This window comes from Typopeltis vanoorti, chromosome 1 (assembly GCF_054136105.1).
Source record: "Typopeltis vanoorti isolate ZY-2024b chromosome 1, IOZ_Tvanoo_1.0, whole genome shotgun sequence".
NCBI lineage: Eukaryota > Metazoa > Arthropoda > Arachnida > Uropygi > Thelyphonidae > Typopeltis > Typopeltis vanoorti.
The window spans coordinates 104,755,930-104,777,876 of record NC_143549.1 but is presented as its reverse complement, the minus strand read 5'-3'; the positions used below and the strand labels follow the sequence as shown (position 1 = coordinate 104,777,876).

Below are 21,947 nucleotides of genomic sequence, written 5' to 3'. Positions count from 1 at the left end.
GGATGATGGGTTGTAATATCCAATTGAGAGAAAAAGTACGTGGAAAACAACTTTCAGATGACCATTTTTTCATAGTTATTACTTTATTGTAGAAAACATAAATATTGGAAAGAAATGTATGAGCGCTAAATTCACAGTTTAATTTCCTTAATTTTCATGCAGTTTTCATTTTTACATTTGAACTAGTGAAATGGCGCCTTAATCTCTCATCTCAAATATATAAGACGATTTCAAATCCGAAAGCGCCACTTGTGCTAATTCTTTCAACTAGGTTACGCGTGGTAGTAAGGGCTTTCTCTTTGAATATGTGTGTGATTTACATGTGATAGATTAATTATCTCCTAGTTATTTTTAAATGTTAGGATGTGAGTAGTTTTTATCACCGGGACTTCATTTTTATGTGTTATACACCGTTTTATAGTAACCTCAGGTACAAATGTTTGTCTTTGGCGAATACTGCAGTTAATAACTGATCACTGCGCCAACCTGAAGCGATTTGAACTTATGAGACCTCATGTTTTGTCAAAGCATAATTGTTCTGAATATTAGACTATACCTCATGATAAGTAGTTTCATTAGTATATTCAGGAAACGAAAGAAAGCATGGGTTGTACCTTTAGCAAGTTAGACAAAAAAATAAGTAGTAACCTTGACATAAAAATTCAGCCCGTTTTAAAATTAAACGTCGAGGACTCGGATTTCGCTGATGAACACACAGCTGAGAATTCTTTCCATGCCAAATTGCCAGCCAAGAAAAGCAGCAGTGTAAAAAGTCAAGAAAATCAAAGGCATAAATCAGCCTGCAATATGGTGAATCAAAATTGTCAGAAGACACCACATTCCAAACATAGCGTAAGAAATTTTCTTGACAGTAGGATTGCTGCGAAATATGTGATGAGAGGTGTGATAGGAAAGGGGAGGTTCAGTAAAGTATTGCGAGTAGAACATCGAATAACCAAACAACCATATGCACTGAAAATGATAGAAGCCCAGGAAGTATGGGACTCCTTTGAAACTGAACTTGCAGTACTACAGAGAGTAAATCACCTAAATATAATTAAATTGATAGAGATTTTTGAATCGAATAATAATGTTTTCATGATAATGGAACTAGCAACCGGTGGAAATTTACTTGACAGATTAGAAATGTCTGGATATTTCAGTGAAGAAGAATCCAAACGAGTAGTACAAATGATTTTAAATGGGTTAAGTTACTTGCATGCACTTGGAATCACGCACAGGAACTTAAAACCCGATAATTTATTATACTATCATCCTGGTAACGATTCCCGTTTAATGATAACAGATTTCAGCTTTGCAAGTATACGAAAATCAAACGGTAATCCATTTATGCACACTGTTTGTGGAACTCCGCAATATATTGCCCCAGAAATTATTTCCAAAAAATCATATACCAGTGCTGTGGATATGTGGGCCGTGGGTGTTATAACCTATATTGTTTTAAGTGGAACATTCCCATTTGATGCCGAGCATGATGCTCAGATTTTTAAATTGATTTTGTTAGGCCATTTGGTTATGACTGGAAAGGTAAGTAACAGTTTTATCTAGATTGTATTCACAAATTTCGCTTTTCCACATTTATTAATCGCTATTCTTAGAAAAAGGTTCATCTACAAGAGTGTAATATCAATAATGAGAACAATGGATAGGAATGAATAGTTACGAAATTGGTTATTGGAAAAATTCCGACAACAGAGCCTTCATTTTTAGCAATTTGGTTATTTTCAATTTAAGATTTCAAATTATGAAGAAAAAAAAAAAAAACACTAGATTTCTATGGAGTTTCTAGACTCACTATTTGAGCTCCATCCTGTTGCTGATTATTATTATTATAACAGTGTCTCCATGGATTCAGAAGATTCTTTTTCTCCACGATGAATCTTTTGACTCCATGGAGACAAGATAATACAAACCATTGATATTTCATTATTCACACTATACCTATCATACTTCTCCTTAAATTCATTAAGAAATGATGCATTCACAACTTTCTGATATCTATCAGATAGCCCATCTCCAATCCAATGTGCTAGTCTTAATATTTAACTCCATCCACTCTAGTGGATGGGGATTAGATATTATTTCAACTTATGTGGTAATCTGTCAAAAGCCTTTGCAAAATCTAAGTATACTATTGTGACTGTGTATCCATCTCGTTCGCCCAATGCAGCTGTAACCTTATTGCAATAAGTACGTTACTAAAATGCGATCTCTCTCTTTACCAAATCAGTGCTGTCCATCAAAGATAATACTACTTTTTACATTATTTGTATTTGGTATTTTTAGGAAAGTAATGATATGATAACCAAAATAATAGTCTCTTCCATAAAACCAAAACAAATTGGCATTATCAGGGAACAATATGTAAAGATGCGAGCATTCACAAACTATATGGATGAGACTGAAATAGAGAAATAAATGAAGGCATAATTTCCTAAAGGTGCCTACTACTGGACTCAAATGAGTGCTGATGGTCTGAGAATGAACATTTTTGAGATCAGGCAGTTGTGTGCATCCAGATTTGCTGAGGTTTGGATAGATATTAAGTCAGATGCCGATTCAAAGCATAGTCTTTCATACTTGTATTTGCTTCAGTAAGGTCCTTACTTTACTTACTTAAGAATCTGTCTGTGCCTTAAGTTATCCAACCCTAAACAAATTTGGATTAATAAAATGCTGCCTTATCTGGAAAATGCTCATCCTCAAACCATCAGCCCAGTGGAAAAGAGCATCCCTGCAATTTAGGTTAGATCCCCTTTGTTTCTCTACCATGTAGTTCTTGCATGCATGTATCTTTACTTCTGTATATATACCTTGATAATGGCAATTTGACTTGGACAAAATATAGGAAATAATAAATATTTTGTATTTCATCTACACTGCCATCTTCTTCCTAAAAACAGTATAAAGATCTAACACATGGGTACTTCCAACTGATTATTTAATGAATATCAAAAGTTTATAGCAGTCAGATATGGTCAGTTTACTATAAAGTTGTAATAATATATTAACGTGGGTCTTAGTGGGACCAACTAAATAAATATAGGATGTTATTCAGTTAATAAAGAACAAGGAAAAGAAGGAATAGAAAGTAGCCACTGATGTTATTTTTTAAGAATTCTGGAAATTGGTTCTGAAATTCCAGAAATATATGTGATAGGGACCCAACATATTTCGGCTATGATTGTATGAATCAAAAAGACGTCCTTTCTGAGAAGCCATTGGGTTTCATATATCATATTTTATGTTTAGGGATTTTTGCTGTAATTGTTGAGGCATAGGATATATAGTGTGAGCATCTCATGTTAGTTTTGAAAATTCGTCTTCTATGAGGGATGGTGAGCAAATTGACACTGAATGTAGTGTCCAGTGAAAGTATCATTTCGATTAATAGAAGTAATTAGTTCACCTGATGATGAGTGGAGGAGGATAATTTGTAGTCTTTTTCTATTTCCATAGTAAATTTAATTTGTGGATGTAGCTTATATATATAAAATGTATCCTCTAGAGTAATGTTTCCCAACCTGTGGTCCACAAGTAATTCAAAGGGGGTCTGCAGGATAGTTTATTTTCATTAAAATTTATCTTATGTTGCTCGCACCTGGCCTAATTGATATGTTCGTATTCTTCCGAATATCTCCATTTATAACAGTATGTCATTGTCATAAATGACACATTTAATGTTGTAAAATTGTAATTTATTACTTCAACTTTATGATATGTAAAATATAAACAATTTCCATTTTGGATTTTATGGGGGTCGCAGTGAATTAACATTCGTTACAGGGGGGTCTGCGACTTCAAAAAGGTCGGGAACACTGCTCTAGAGGTACATAAGTGAAGAGAGCTCTGTATCAAAGCTAGCCATTAAATCAGTGGGTTGTAGGAAACATTCCACTTTATCTAGACTATTGGATGAAATTTTTATGAATGAGCAGAAATTACCAATTTGAACTTTCAACAAATCTGATGAAAATTTGGCTATGCAATAATTAGTTGAATTTTCCTTATGTACACCCAAGAATGAGGGGTTCTAGCAAAATAAGTTTTTTTTTTTTTTTTTATGGTGTCTTAATCTACAGTGCTCATTTATTTATATATATATATATAAATACATTCATCTGATATTTCTGTTCTCCACTTTAACAATTACAGCAAGACTCCTGAACATCAAATGATGTAAGAAACTCAATGGCTTCTCAGAAAGGACCACATGTCTTTTTGATTCCTGCAGTCTTAATCCAAATAATACATAAAGTCCCTATCTCTCACGTTTCTGGCATTTCAGAACCAATTTCCAGAATTCTTAAAAAAAATAAAATTTACTGGCTACTTTTCTTCTATCAACAAATTATCATTATGGTTTCCATTATCTAAAAACAAATGTTCTTCCTGGTATCTATGAAGTTCCTTGTGAATGGCATCGTTCTGACTTCAGACAAACTTTAATGTGCAGTGGAAAAGAGAATGCAGGAACACCAATCTTACATCAACAACAGGAAATCTGAGAAATCTGGCTTAGCACAGAATAATTACAGACCACAATATCCTATGGTCAGAAACACACTTACTTCATGTGTGGCACTATAAATTTGAACGTTTGTTTAAAGAAAATGCTGAGGCCTTCTTTCTTTGAATTTAAGTTAGAATAAGATTTTCCCATTTTATATCTTTGCATTGCTTTGTGTATAACATCACATGGCTTTCACTATTTCAAATCAATCAATTGTTCACATTCTACTTGTAATTAACTAATGATGGCCTGAAATATATGGCTTTAAATAAATGTTTCCTTGTGTTTTCATGTGAATTAAAGGAATGTCATGGCAGAAGTATCTCATAAAGAAGAATCATTAATTATTTGGAGCTCTTTTGTGACATCAAACATTTAATTTTTAGAAGAGTATGAAAACTAAGTAGGAAAGTGATAATTAGAAATTACCAAGAGGGGAATTTCAAAAATAACTTTGCCATGTTAAGAGAATTAAAAAAGTATTAACTGGAGAACATTTGTTTAATGGAAGACTAATGCAAATTGGATAGTACTGGGAGATATCTTGTATAATTTAATACTTGTATTTATTCCAAGGAGTAATAAATGTAATAAACCTGTAGTCAACTGGTCAAATAATCAGGTTCTTAAATATAAGAAACTCTGGAAAAAGTCTCAGTCTGAAAAAAAGATTAAGATATAAGCCACAGGTAACATTAATTAACTGTTCATTAAATATTGTAAAGCTTGTATTAATCGAAAGATTAATCATAAACGTCAAGAAAAATTGACGTTTATGATTAAATCCTCAATATTCATTATAATTTATAATTGCTCACATTATTTATAAAATGAATGCACTTAAATTTTAATTATCAACATTATTTTCGCGATCGGCCACTCACCTTCATGCAGTATATTTGTTAGCGACAATGCTTCTCTAATTAAGTTAATTATTTATGGTGAAAGGAAGTCAGTACTCTCACTGCTACATTTCCTCTATTAGTTTCTTCATCTCTATGCATATGATTGGTGTGGTATTAACAAAAGATCACACAACTCAATAACAAAGGTAAACCAACGATTGTTGAATTGAAATGCTGATTCTCTTCAACCAAATTCCAAAATATCTGAAACTGCCATAACAGCATTCCCTATCTATTTCTCAAAGGTTTAAATGTTTTTTTCGTATACAAACTATATGTGAAAATTTTTGATTTCTTTTTTCTTAAAGTAAAAATCAAGGGTTAGAGATATAAGAGGGCAAGTTATATACAAGTAAATACGGTATATGTGCGTATAAAAAAAAAAAATAAATAAATAAATAAATAAATAAAATAAAAAGGGACAAATCTGAATGATCTGGCTGCAGTTGCAGATTTCATAAGTGTTCTGCAAGTATACTATCAGAAGGGAAATTTCAGTTTGAAGGACAAGTTTCAATAAATTGTATAATACTGGAAGAAATATTTGATATCTTAAATCACTTTGCATTTGTGATAAGGTTGGAGGTAGGGATGTTATCTCTCACTTAGTAGTTAACTGATTTATGTCAGTATTAATAAATCCACTCTTGATCATCATCAGTGAGATTGGAAATAGTTTCTTCTCATAGAAGTTTGCAAAGGTTATTCCAATTCATAAGGATGGGTCATCAAATAAAGTGGAGAATTATACACTGCTAAGTCTTCTCATTGTTGTTGACAAAGTATTGAAAAAGTTAATCAGGAATTGTATCTGGGATATTCTTGACAGTAATCAGTTGATCATGGCACAGCATAGATTTTTAAAAGGGAGATCAGTTATGACCAACCTGTTCACTTTATAAAGTGGTCATGATCAGAAATTGATCAAAGTAATGCTATGGTGTGATTTATTTAGATTTTGACAAAGTCTTGGATAGCATTCGCATCAGAACCTGCAGATTAAAATGTACTAAATGGTTATTGATCTGGCATGATGAGTGCGAAATTGGTTGATAGACATCAGGAAGTGGTGTTTAGAGGTCTTTATAAAGGAGCATGCGTATCATCAGATATGCATGCTCCTTTCATATTGGTAGTTAACTTCTGTTTGCCTATAGAATTAATGAGTGCTGATATAATTATAAGACGATTACGAATTCAAATAAAACAAAGATAATCAAAATTGGAAGACACCCAGAAGACATATAGATAAAACTTAATCAGGAAACCATAGAACAAGTTATAGTTTTAATGACCTGGGAGCACATTTGACTTCAAATTTAAATGATATAACAACAATAAAACACTCGCCATAGTATGGTCAATGAATTAAATTTGGAAAAACAAAATTTCTATAATTCTAAAAATGATATTGTACAAAAGTATGATACTACCAACAGCTCTGTATGGGGAGAAACTTGGACTTTAAAAAGTAAGCAGAGAGAGAAAACTGTTGGATTTTGAAATGAAATGCTTCAGGAAAAAAGTGCTTCAGTTTTAGTTCTTGATTTAGCAGTCTACTTGCATTTTATGAATAGAGGATCAACAAACTCAATGGATAGAACATAAGACTAATGCACAAGTGCTGCAAGATTTGAATATCCATAATTCAACAATTCTTAACTCTGATAAAAAGCAACTCCATCAGTTTGGTGACATTGTGAGAATGGAACTGGACAGACATCCTTGCCTGGTTGAGGGCACCATGGAAGATACAAGACCCAGGGGAAGATCAAGATTAACATGGCACAAAGTTCTTAGACTTTATCGGAAGGACCACCACCCAGACCGGTTTTAACCGTTATTGAGGTTTCATGAATACAGGCTCTTGCTGTAATGCATAGCATTATACACATCTGAAAAGGATATGCTTTACATTATGGGATACTAAGGCAATTGATGTGAAGTCATTAGCCTCTATATACAAGTAGCCCAGTTGTGAAGATACGTAATGTGTAAATATTGTTTGCTTATGCTTGGATAAAGGGTTAAACCAAGATTATAATTTCTTGGCATCTTTAATTTATATTGCAATTTTAATTTAAACATTGTTTAGCTTCTTGACAAGCAGTTCATCTTAGAAGCATTTGTGCAAGATAATACTGATATTTAATCTATTAGCCTGAATGAGACACATGGCCTCTGCAAAATATGATGGTAGTAGCATGATTATGCTGTAAGGTGGAGAACTAGGTAGTTATGTCTGACATAGCATCAAGGTGATGTTTGCAGTCAAGTACATACTACAAATATCATTTTTAAGAAGAAACAAATGAGTTCAAAAAAGTAATGAAAAATTATATGCCATATTGTATCACATTCAGCTGTTTACTGAGCTATAAGCTTTAAGATTAGTCTGTCTTCATTTGTAGTAAAGGTGTTAGAGAAGTTGGTTAGTAATAGAACCCAGGATTGGGTTGATTTGACATACGATTCTCTATAATGGTTAGAAAATGGGTTTGTGATAGGTAGTTCTTCATTTAGCAGTCTACTTGCATTTTATGATTAGAGGATTAATAAGTTTAGTTTTATTTCATGTTTTATATTTATCCCACACATGAGAAGTATAAGAACCTATAGCACATCAGCCATGAGTGAGATGCAGATGATGGTCGAAAAAGAAACAACCTGTTGACTTTCTTCTTAAAGGGCTGTAGGTTAAAATTGTTGGGAAACACATCATGAGGAAGGCTGTTCCAGAGGGCAGTGGATGGAATAAATGAAGAAGAGAAGCAGGTTTGAGTTTGCAGCTGTGCTGTAAAGGGATGTTGGACAGTAGCTGCTCTTGTTTTAACAGGCCTAACAGCAAGCGGAGGAATGTTTGCCAATTCATTGGAGCATTGACCATGGAAGTATCTGTAGGCAAGTGCTGAAACATTGTATCTGTGGTATAAAGGATCATCATTGAGTTGAATTGTTCTTTCTGGACAGCACCAAGAATTTTTGAGGTTTTAGGTGCACCACTGCAAATGTGTGCACAGTATTCTAAGGATGAATGGATTTGAGATTTATATGGAGTTAGTAGCTTCTTGAATGTAAAAGAATGCCTAATTATTTAGAAACTGAGGAAACTATTGATGTGACGTGTTTGTGCCAAGACAGGTTGGAGATACTTGACAGTCCAAGGAAGGGGGGGGGGGAATTTATCGTGTGTGTGTGTTAACTGAGGATGAAGGAAGATGAGCTGAGATCCCATTTGCAAGGGAAAAGGACTGCATTTTGGCAGCACTGAAGGTGACTAGGTTATCCTTGCTCTGCTGAAGGATGGTATAGAGATCAGCATATAAGGCACTGGTTGCAGATATTAATATAAAGGGATGGCTGGAAAGCTACTTGGTTTGTGAAAGGAGTAGGATGAGTGGAGAGGGCTGTCATCAGCAAAGCTGAGCATTGGTGACAAAGCTTAGAGAGAGAGAGAGGGTGCCATCCACCATGATACAGTGAACAATCAGAGAAAAAGCTGGTTATCCAGTTAGAGAATAGACTGAAGGAAGGCAGCAGTTTGCAAAGCAGGCCTTGATGCCAGACACAAAAGCCTAGATTTTGAGTTGCACAGTTATAAATCCAGATTTCTAAGGGAAAACCCTACTTCTCTGTCCAAAGATAAACTAAGGAACCAGCAGGGGTGGAGGGAAATCACCATAGAAAGTTTCTTTGGAAACTAAATACCATTTCCATTGGACTACACAGCCAGAAAAAAATGATTTAATGACTTACCTGCTGACAAAATATTTAATAAAAAATGTGAAATTAATGTGTCAAGGATAGGGATCCTCATTCTTCTACCTTAGATCCAACACTGATTGTAATATACATCATGAAAGGGAACCTTCCTTTCTTTAACTCTAAATACTAAATGGATGTAGAAATTGACATAAAATTTGAGACATGACTTGTTTTTCAATACTCTTTTTGGGAGTTAATTGAAATGCCTGATACCTTCAAATAATATCTAGTTGTGCAACCCATTTTCTAGTGCCCTGGAAATGCTTATTAAAACATTGCAGTTGTCAAATTTTATAATTATTTGCATAAGCCCTAATGGTTATTACTTCAGATCTTTGCAAGTAGGTAAATACATTTTTTCTTCTGAAAAAAGCTAACGAAAAATACTATACAAAGCCAGAATTTTGCATAACATGTTATGTTATGCTTAACATTGTGTACATGGGTAGTGCTTCAATTACCCCAAACTACCAGATTAGGAAACACTACCAACAAATATAAGCAGTTTGGGTTTATAAACTTATATTTGCAATGAAAATAATAAAATAGAAAATTTAACAAAAATGGTACATTTTTTTTTTTTTACAGTAATTTTGACTGTTATCTGTTACTAAGGTTCTTATACACACATATTTGCTCAGAATTTTAAGATTTGATGGGATAAATTTTTAAACATTGCATGGAAACCACATTTTTAGATGTTAGTATTTTCCTCCTGAAAGGAGAAATACTGCATCAAATGCAGGCATGTTATATATGATAAGCACAGAGACAAACTATGTGCAGTGGGATGAGGGGGGGGGGGACAAACTAATCCTGCTTTTAAGAAAGTTCTTGAAGTAAAAATAAATTTTAAAAAATTTTACATAACTTTTCAGTACTCATTTCGATGAGTTTAGATCAGTCAGTAATGTTGCACAGTCAGTTAACCTTCCTCTTGCAGTTGTACTATGATCTGTGGACTATTCACAAAGTGAATTCCTTAGCATGAACTCTAGACATCCAAAGAACTTCCTTGGCATAATCAAGTTGGTACTTCACAAGTAATTTAAATGAATTTAAAGAGAAGCCTACTAGGGCATCCATTACACCAGTTAAACATTAATAATTTCAAATGAAGTATAGATCTGCTGTTTTTATCTTTATAATAAGACTGCCTCTGGAAATTTAAGTTACATTTCTGAGTGAAAAGCCTGGTTTCTGATTGAATTGTTGAGACTGTGCCTTTGCTTTCTTCGGGTATTGTCCTTGAGAACAAGGAACATAATCTTTACTGATTCTTCAGTGCCATAAAATGTGAAGTTCATTTGATACTTCCATTTTTGTCATTTACCACTTCATTCCTTTTATGATTTACAAACTTAATAGCTTAGTCTAGCCTTTACTAGACATTTCTATCCATGAAGAAAGAAAAAAAAAAGTACTTTTTATAGCATGCGCCTATTTTTTGTAGTATCACACCTGTGATATAGTATAATATTTAGTAACTTAAATTACAACTTATTACATGATTTACAGCACTTAACTCAACTATACATAACCAGTAATGAAAGGCATGCTCTGATAGAGAAAGCGAGCAGCATTATTTACTAAGCTCGATTTAGTTGCAAATATGATTACTTGGTTTCTGGGGTGTTAGATTGCACTTTTTTTTGTTGAAACAGACTAGAAAGTTAAAATAAAACTGCACATGTCAACAATCAAGTACTGAAACTTAGTCATACAAAAACAGTTGTTGTAAGTAAATTTCTTCTTAGCTGGTTACATTGTGCAAATGTGTAAACATTCATTCTCCTTTTGTTGTTTGATCCTACCAGAAACAGAATAAAGCATTTATAATTTTAAAAAGTGATAAAATGCATTCATTGTAATAAAATGTGCTCGTTACAACAACAACAAAAAAATTCATTAAAAGTGCATGTATAAATATACTTATGGACTTATTATAGGCTATATTCGTGACATCAGGATTTCACGATATTGGAATGCCTATTTATTCAAAGATTTAAAAATAGGTGATGTCTGATTGGTACATTGTCCATATTTATATGGATCATCTTGATATCCTATCATGCCACACCTGATGATTATTTTCAATTTGTCTTTGGGTATTGAGCTCAGATAGGTTTTGATTGCTTACTCAGGATTTGAAATTAACTGGACTATTCAGAACAAGATTTGAGATGTTGCTAGCTATGTGCTGTTAAGTGCAGTGTCCTTAATGTTTCTGCAGATATTTTTGACTTCTGTTGTTCCATCATGCTCCAATTCAAATTTGTAAAGTAAAAAAAATTCAATTTGACTCATTCTAAACAGTCAAAAAATTCACTTAATATTATATCAGTTTGCTTTCAAGAACATTACTAGAATAGGTAATAATCTCTATAACATTGTCTAAAAATAGGAATATGTTTTTGCTTAATTTTTGCCAATACAAAAGATCTGAATTGATCTTTAGGATCCTAAATATTAAATTACATGTAACCAGTGCAGAATTTTTAATCAGTTCAAATCATTTTGCTAATAATTCGACTGAAATCAAAATTGAACATCATATACGTTTGGCACTCGCAATGCCCTGCAAAAAATCGACCAGAGAATTCATGCATGCATGATTGACATAACTTATAATGGTCTTAAATTGTTGGTAATCTTGAACCTTAAGTAAAGCAGATATTGGGGGGGGGGGATGAAAAGTTCTGATCAACACCTAGAACAAAAATTATATTAATGCAACTGATATATATATAACCACAAAAGTGAACATGTCTTAAACCCTTTAACTCTCGTGCTTCATCAAATTGTAATAATTTGTTCTTTTTCTTTTAGGATATTAGCAAATTAGCACAATGAGTACAGGTCAAGTGATTATTATGGGGACTTCAACTATAGACATATAGACTGGAAGGAAGAAAGATAATGTGGCACAGGGAATAGAATTTATACACCTAAGAGATAATTACTCGAGGTAGCATGTGATGAAGGGGGACTAGGGATGGGAGATATTGGACCTGGTCATAGGATCAGAAGAGCTATCCATAACCAAGGTGACTTGGGAGATTGTAAAACATGAGCACTGTTCTTCAAGAAGGAGTATTTGTGGAACTACAAGGCAAGTGATTATGACAAGCTTAGGAAGAAGCAGCTTAAATCTGTGCCATGAGATATAGTGCATGGGATATATGAGTTGCCCTAGTCCTGAAAATACTTCAGGTGCAAGCTTTGTTTGCTTACACTTGGATAAAGGATTAAACCAAGTATATAATTTCTTGGTATCTTTAATTTAAGGGTCATCTAGAGGAAGCAGTATTACATTATATACCCAGGGTGAGAAGGGTCAATCAAGTAAGAGTTTGATGGATGAGTAATATCATTAAGCATGAGCTGCAAAAGAAGAAAATGCTGTAGAAGGTATATAAAGAGAAAGGAGACCAGCATGGCAAGGAAGGCAAAATCGGATTATGAAAAGAATCTAGTCAGGCAGGCAAAGGAAATCCCAAAAGAGTCCTTTCGCTATGTGGCAAGTAAGAGGAAGAATGACTATGCAAGATTAACCTTAATGAGCGATGATGGTCACAAGGAAATAGACAGAGGCAGATAAAATTGTTGAGTCACTGAGTGACCACTTGGCAAGGGTATATCATCTTAATGAGGTTACTGCTTTAACCTCTGTGCGGGGCTGCCCTTAGGAATTTTGCCACCCCTTCCCCCTTATTTTTCATATAGTTTATGCCAATTTTGCTACCCCGTGCAAATGCATGTCTTGCACCATCGGTAGAACCGGCCCTGCCTATGCGATAGATACTAATGTGGGAAAGGAACAGAGGTGGATCAGTTTGAGGTTCTTAGGATATTGCAAAATCTCAATGTAAATACAGCTGTGGGATATCAACAAGGGTTTTGCAAGAATGTGCGAGGGAACTGGCAATGCTTTTGACTCTTTAAGTCTCAACTCTGGTAGAGTTATAAGGGAGTGGAAAGAGGATGAAATAATTCTTTTGCATAAGGGAAGTTCTGAGACTGCTGTAGCAAATTATAGACCCATCAGTATCTCAGGCATGGTAAAAGTACTAGAAAACTTGGTCAAAAAGGGAAATCAAGAATGAGTAGATAAAAATATGATACTGTATGAGGATCAACATGACTTTGTGAAGGGTTGATTATGCCTTAGTACTTTACTAACTTTTATACTAGAGTAACAGCTGAGTTGGATAAAGAAAATAGCTACATGATTTTGCAAAGGCATTTGACAGAATACTGCATGGAACTCTGTTATGCAAATTAGAAACAAATGGGGATGGATATGACACTACTTAAGAGGGTGGTTGCTGGATCGATATCAAAAACTAGTATATGGAGGCAAAAACAGGTGACTAATGGTATGCTGCTAGGTTCAGTGCTGGGACCATTGTTGCTTAATTTGTACATAAATGATATAGGAGACAACTGGAAAGTCAGTTGTTTGCTGATAATGTTAAATTAGGTAGAGTAATAATTAATCAAGGTGATGCGAGAGCTTACAGGATGATTTAAATAGGCTGTCAGTTTAATGTGAAGAAATGTAAAGTTATGCATTTTGGGATAAATAGATTACAAACTGTGTATCGTATTGATGGCACTGTACACCAGGAAATAGATGAAGCTAGAGATTTGAAGAGACAGAGTTGAAGTTCAGAGGACATATTGCCAAGGTTGCTAAATTAGCCCATAAGATTAGTTTTCTATTGTAAAACACATTAACAAGCAGAGATACAGAAGTTGTTATTCCTCTTTATAAGGCTTTGATATGCCACATATGAATTGCTGCACTCAAATCTGGTCTGAGTTTGTTAGGGATGAAGTGATTGAAAGGATCAAGAGGCAGGTGACCAAGATGGTGAGTGGCCTGTGGATTGCAGAAGTTAGTTAATAGGAGAAAAAGGCGTTATGATAGAAACATTTAAGTTGTTTAAAGGGTTTTTATAGGATTGATGCAGTGGAAATGTTTCAGCACTTGGCTAGATGGACCAGAACAAGGGGTCATCCCTGGAAGTTGAATAAAGGTGCAGTTAGTAGAGATATGAGGACTAAACTTTTTGCTTGGAGAGTTGAATTAGGGGTATGAGTCACCAGAGTCAGTTGAGTGCTTTGTTAATGGGTTCAAGGAAAGATATGATAGATTATGTGGATAGATTGGGTCTCCTGCAATGAGATTTTGGACTCCATGTAGGTGCCCATATAATAATGATGATAATATATAAGAAGAATTGTTAGAGGTGTTGAAAAAATTCGAAGATACAGAGGTGTGTGCCGTCATCAAGTTTTTCATGCTGCGAGAAAAGTCCACAACTGAAATTTACTGAACTTTGCATGAGACTAGGGGACTGTGCCACAGTATATCCAACATTTGCCAGATGGGTGGTCAAGTTTAAAACTGGGCATCCTGAAACAAATTTCCCCAGAGCAGGAAGACCTTCCACAGTGATCATCCCTGAAAACATTGAAGCAGTGCATGCCATGATCCTTGATAGATGAATACCAGCCAAAAACATTGCAAAACTGGGGGATATCCAGGGAATGAGGGGTGAATAATCATCAGTTGCAACTGATGAATAATCATCAGTTGCAAATTTTTAGGCTCATATCGTGACTGTTGAAATGAATTTACTATGACCCAGAGACCAATCAACAGTCAATGGAGTGAAGACGCAAAGATTCACCACAGCCAAAGAAGCTCCGAACCCGAAAGTTAGGTGGGAAGGTTCTTGCTTCGTCGTTTGGGATATGGATGGTGTAATCTTTACCAAGTATCTAAAAAAAAAAAAAAGTTTTATTCAACAGCTCGGAAGAAATTGAAGAAGGTAGTGAAGGAAAAACACCACAAGAAACTGAGCAGAGGTGTGTTGCTTTTGTGGGACAACGCTACAACTTGAGCTTTCAGCGTTTGCCTCACCCACCCTATTCGCCAGACATGATCCCATCTGACTATTTCCATCCCCAAATTTAAAGAAACGCTTGAAAGGAATAAAATTTACCACAGATGAAGTCATCTGCAGCTGAGGATTGGTTTGTGCAACAAAGACTTCTCAGAGTATTGCAAATGTGTAGCAGCATTGTAACAAGTGTATAACACTTCGTGGGGAATATGTAGATTTATGTGTAAGTTACGTAGTTCTATCTAGTTTCCTTCATGGTGATTATCACGACTTTTCAGCACACCCGTGTATGTTTGAATTAGTTAAAAGTCCTCGGTTTGAATTTCATCAGGATGGGTGGGAGGATGCAGAATTCAAGTTGCCATCCGGTCTCATACAGAGATGGATTATTCATTTCTACAAATAGCATAAGAATAGAACAAAATACTGACCGCAGCCTTAATTGCTTCTGCCTTCATTTCATCCAGATTAGTTAATATCGCATAATGTACGCCATGTTTCCTCATGCATTATGGAGAGATCATTACCCAGTCTGGTTTCAGCCTTTATTGATGAAAATATCGAGAGCTCAGTGGCAGAAGTCATTTACTTATGCATATAAGGCAACTGTTTCTATATACAAATATAAAAAAAAAAACATATATATATATAGAAACAGGCCTTGGGACGATATCAGTATATAATCGCATTTGCTCATGCTTTCGTAAAATAAAGATAAAATCGATGTAATTTGGCTTTCCGGGAGAGGGGGGGGGGGTACTTCCAATTTTGTTATTGGAGAGCAGTGTTTAATATCCAGTTTCCAGCACGCATGGATTAGTTGTCACTAGGTGGGCTATTGTTATGTGGCTTTGTGTGTATGTGCGCGCGCGTTTTCCTTCCCTTAGCTTGCCTGTCACATGGGAGGATGTAGGATGGGTTTGAAATAAAAACGTGTAGCCGATATTTTACTGATGGTTGTATGACTCCACGCACGTCTCTCTTAACTCCGGGAATACTGGGTGTATGTTTACTTTTCAGAACCGTGTGTGTAATTTGATCCCGTGGTCGAGGCCACTGAGAAAGTAATGTGGAGAACAATGTCAGACTAGCCAATGGTGAACGGCTTTCTTTAACGCCGAACTATCTTCTCTGACAACAAATCACTTAGTGTATCAACTGCCGGGGAAAGAGCATTTAATCCTTTCATAAATAACTGGATTCCTTCTGGCGTGCCCATGCAGAGCATTCATAAAACTCAGCTAGAACAAATGTCAAAGGTCATTTGTCTGTTCAAAACACTTTCTTGATGCTATTCATAAATTAACAATCCCTACTTCTATTTCATTATGCTGGTTGTTTGGCAAAGTATTTTCCATTTGCGGTAATTTGATATCGAAATTGTCTTAATATTTTTCAGTTCTTACAAATTGTTTAACATAATTGTTGATTTGGGGAAGATATCCCCACCCCCCATTCTATGACAATGCTAACGTATTTGAGCACTTCCCCTTGCCATGAAATAAATATCTCAATTGGTGCAGAAAATCTTAATATTTTTCGGTGTTTTCAACCTTATGAATTTGGCAGTTCGGAAGAGGGACAACTGAACAGGGCTTGATTTTGCATACGTTTCATGTAAATAGATCTGGAAATACTGTAATTTATTATGCTTATTTACTTGCGCTAAAAGTACTGAAGAAAAGGTTGTGTACCTGTACAGTATGACCTGAATAATTGTGTCACTTTATTTTTAAAAGAAAAATGTTTTATTATCAGCAACACAAAAAGTTGCTAAATATATTAGTAGCGCATCAGTCTTGTGTCTGTAGGACAGGAAACTTATAAAGCATCTCACAACTTAATTATATTATGATTTTTTTTTCACTTCATCATACTTTCTCGTTTTTTATTTTTTTTATTTTTTAAGAAAAATTCCAAGACGGTTTTCATAATTTTATCGAAATTATTAATAATAAAAACAATGAGAAACTTGAGCAAGTCGCATTGCTGCTATCGATTGATTGGTTCAGAACAAGGGCGGAAACAACTGATTGAGGGTTTTGTCACTTGTTATACTAGTGTCTGTAGGTCAGTCTAGCCAGAGTTATTGACAGGACGTCCGTCATGCGTGAATATCAGTTCCCCCTCCCGGAAGCTCGGTTTTTCATCCTGCAAAAACAGACAGTATAGTGTAGAACTGTTTAACAGTTTAAGACAATCCCAGTTAGGATTTGAAGGGCTTTTTATCTTAAGGTGAGTTAGCCGGTCCCATACTGAGGTAAAGGGTTTACCTCCCGGAAACTCCGGTCTTTCATCCAGCAAGCCGACCAGAAGAACACACACAATTGATAGCTTTAACCACTATGCAGATAGAATTAATCGCCTTATCAAAGCATTAATTAGATTTGTAAGATGCCAAGTTAACTTAGCTGTGACAGGCCATAGTCGAATACGAGGAAAAACTGGGCATTCGACTTCTTTTCTGCATGAAAACATTGAGAGAAGATGCTTGTCTGCCCTTTTTTTATTTTCACTTTGGAAATACTAAAAACTGTGCAACAGAAACGGGATACATTTTTTTTTAATAGTAACCCGGCGGTCCACGGTAGCCTAGTGCGGTATGTGCTTGCTCACCGAGAAGGTTCTGGGTTCGAATCTAGCGAAGGCATTTAGGAAAGTTTTTTTTTCTGCTTTCTTCTACCCGCTGCCGAGTTAGTCAGTCTCAGACCTTGGACGTGAGATTTTCCTCACAACCAGACAAAACAAACCGAGAGCCTTACTAGCTCAGTCAGTATAGACGAAGTCCTTTGGTCGGAAAGACCTGGGTTCGATTCCCGTCAGTGACGTGAGGAACCTTTATCTGGTCTCATATGGAGGCAGAGGTCTTTTTTCACCCGTGAACACGTGCATCTACATATATAGGACACTGGGAGGAATATGGCTAATTACCTTATCCTCGGATACGGTAGTGGTTAAGCGAATAGAAATCCTCCACACCGCAAGGTAAAAGAGGAGGGAAAGAAGAAGAAACAGTAACCTTGATTCATTATACCCTTATTAAAATTACACGGGTAGTGGAAAACAGTTTTATTTCTTCAGAAGCTGAAGGTAGGTGGAAATGATACCAATCATCTGTTCGGTATTGGATACGAATGGATAGCCGTAAATTAGAATACACAACCAACTTATTAGGCATCAGTTTAATAACTGTTAAAAGCAAAATATTTCACTATGCTTTTAATCAGTAGACTTTCAAAAAAAGTAGACTTTCATTTAGAAAGTAACTCGATCTACGTGCATATAATAGCTGTCATTTAGTTACCGATGCGTGTATTCTGGTAACAATAATCCGTCGCTTAAAAAAAAAAAAAAAAAAAAAAAAAACTTGTTCATTCAGATGGTTTCTCACATTTTAGTATGGTGCTTCAGAATATACGGAGAAAGGTATTACTACAAGAGCTGACATACAGTACTTAAAAGCAGCAGGAAGATCCGGCGTTCAACTCAGTGCGACCAAAATCTTAATTTCACAGAATTAGGTTGCGATGCATAGACGGTGTCTGTTCGAGATCAATAATGAAGCAATATGATATAAGCACTACGATGTTTATCATTGTCACATTCTATTAGCTATTTTTAAGCCAGATTTTGTTTATTAACTCCTGTCACGAAGAAGCGTACCAAAGTGTGTGACAAAATAGTTAAGCAAGTTTTTTTTTGTGGTAATAATAATACCGGTTATTGATAGGAACGAACAACATACCACGTCACAGTATAAATGGGATTTCTGTATAATTATTTTTTAAAATCATGACATTTACGTAATAGTCATGATTTTTAAAATCATGACCATTACGTTAATAGACAGCTTATATATAATAAATCAAACAAAACCAAATAAATGTTAGATTCAAGTATGATTTAATATTTATTAACTGAAAAAAAAATTAATTCAATGCTGAAATTATAAAAACATTTTTGAACACTTTAAGGAATAAAAGAAACATCAAATATCTGCCGTAAATCCATTGCATTCTTACGATTTTGAAGGGGGGAAAAAAGAGTTGAATGATTTATCTAAAAATGTATGGCATAGAAAAATCTTCAAATTTAAAATTGAAACAACAGAAGAATAAAGAGAAATAGTAATATCTAATTTGATACCTTGGTGACTTAATTTTAAAGTTATCTATAAGCAGAAGGCAGGTTGTTTTAAAAATAAAAGAGAAAACAAAAATGGAAACCTTTGTTTAGGAATTCCATCCAAGAAAAGCTGCGAGTTAAGGTTATCTTAGATCTGCTCTGACGACCACCAAACTTTTTTTTTCTTCATGTTAATTCGGACTTCCACTAGACAAATAGTTGGTCTTACCGAGCGACGGGATTCATTTACTATAAATCAAACATGATATCTACAATTTGATTCGAACTAGCTTGAAGAGTAGACGCCATCTAGTCGGATAACTAGACCTGCAATAATATAATCTAGAAAAAGTACAAGAATTATATATAAAATTGAGGACAGTTAATAGAATTACATTCAGGAATAATGAAAGTAAAAGAATAATCTTGATGGTGACAATCTGGTAAATTAAGCTTATTTGTTTAAAGAAAAATAAAAGTTGAAAGCGGAAGCCCCTAGAATCAGATATATAGTTTAATTTTCGGAGCACAAAAAACAGTGCAAAATTTAAAAAAAATACAGGACCTCAGAGAGCCTAGGCCCAAGTTATTTGGTGTTTTACGTTCGTTTTTAAAATGGCGTTCTTTACTTTCCATCTTAATTCGATGGCGAATTAATTTTTGCCATCAAATAGGGATCGTAGTTATCAGTAAGATAATTTGCCCTAATCAATCAAGATTCTGACTAAACGTTATGGAAACTTTGGTATATTATCTTAGTAAGGTAGCAGAACATTGTAGCGATTTTCATTCTTTACTATTGGAAAACGTAGGCTAATAAATTTTTGATCTACACTCATTTACATGAAACCTACTAGTGATATCACATACACAGAAAATGAAAGGGGGGGGGGGAATCGGAGTCTTGCTGGTTTGCAGTTATTTTCACATTGAGTTTTATTTGTTTCGTGAATTTCTTGCGACTGTTATAAGTTATCTATTTATGTACAGAAATCTTAACTCCTATCTCACACACACACACACACACGGAGGTGGATTACACCGCAGCGCGAGAAAGCTGCCGAGCTTATTGAAGGCCTGAAGTCGCTCGAAAAAGTTTCATGTTTGGTCTCTAGAGCTGGGTTTCCGGATTATATATATATATATATATATATATATATATATATATATATATATTTTTTTTTTTTTTTTTTTTTTTTTTTTTCTCTTAGCTCTCCCTCGGTATTTAAAAAAAAAAAATTGATTTTTTAAATATTTGATCCCGATTGCCCACCTTACTTGATAATCCTTTTAAATATGTAGATAAAACCTTAAAGTTCTTTATTATAATTTTTGTAGAAAGTGCATAAGGAAAATTTTCCAATAGTATATCATACATCTGTTTTGCCATTAGCAAGCCGAGCAAAACTGGCGTTTAAAAAGAGACAGTATTGAATATGGCGTTTGAACATTAATTTCACAGGTATTAAAGCTTTTGCACTGTTTCTGCACCATCAGCTTTATTGGTAACTTTGGTTGGTTTCTAATATTTGGCCCATCAGATGTACTCTTCAGATTTCGTTCCACCGGTTCATATTGAGACACGGGTGATTCGTGTATTTGATAATTCAGAGTGCAATGCATTTAATGCTATTTACTTTGTGTATTATTTAGGAAAAATACGAACGAAACGGTTACCGAATAAATTAGTGCAAACTGGTTTTCTCTTGAAGTAAGTAGAGGTCGCAGTGTATTGTAGACAGTTCTCTCAGTTTGATAGCCACTTGTGTTTTGTTTGACGACATCTATAATACTTTAAAATTCAAAGGTTTCCGAGACAAAGGGAGCTTTGACCTAAGTGCTTGCAACAGTCTCTTATTTTGAGAGTGCTTCGACAGTTCAGAGCAAACCATTCAACGGTGGCATTGTGATATCTTTCTTTGCGCTTGATTTGTACAATCGCAGTTAACGTTACGAACGTTAGCGGGAAGTAAACAAATCTCCCAGTTATAGCTATTACGTCAAAGGAGCTGCCTGAAGGATATGGATAGATATAATGCTTAAACCTAAATCAGGTGGCATGAAGTGAGTCCAGATCGCTTGTATCTTTGATGTGATTAATTTTTATATCAGCGAATTGGTGACATTTTCCAATTAGAATTATAACTTTCACTTTTTGAAAAGCAGCACCGAAATGAATTTAAGGAAATTTCACTAAAAGTGGGATGCTTACGGTTCCTGTAATAATATATATATATATAATATTATATATATATATATATTATTAACTTTTTTTTTTTTTTTTTCAAATGGCAGATATACATTATTATACAACAGTAAAAGAAAATTTGTCATTCTTACCGGTATTGGGGATAGAGATCTGCTTCGTAATTGCCCAGGCGTAACTTGGGCATCAACTTTTTTTTTAAGTAAATTATGCACATCTTTAGAGAGGATATGTTCAATTTTCAGATTCGCATTTTCTTAACAATTAGTAATATTGTTAGTCACATTGAATGCTGGCATTTAATAATGCACAGTTTTTTTTTTTTTTTGTATCATTAGAGAGACGGTAGCATCGAAAAATTTTTTAGGACTGGTGTAGTTATTTCCAACGTCTGCGATGAATAGGGGCGATTACATCATTTTTGACAGGTCTAATATATGTTCGGCTAACTTATATATTAGAACATTATATAAAGTAAATGGTATTTTCAACTGCAG

General features: G+C 34.6%; 1 protein-coding gene across 1 annotated transcript in view; it reads left to right on the top strand.

Annotated features, from left to right (window-relative positions):
• Positions 1–271: 271 nt before the first annotated feature.
• LOC150110282 (serine/threonine-protein kinase H1 homolog) overlaps positions 272–21,947 on the top strand; it is a 50,815-nt gene continuing 29,139 nt past the window's right edge. Inside the window, exon 1 of the mRNA XM_090392471.1 lies at positions 272–1,548. Coding sequence (XP_090248597.1) covers positions 604–1,548 — 945 coding nt within the window. The 5' untranslated portion in view covers positions 272–603. The remainder of the gene's footprint in view (positions 1,549–21,947) is intronic.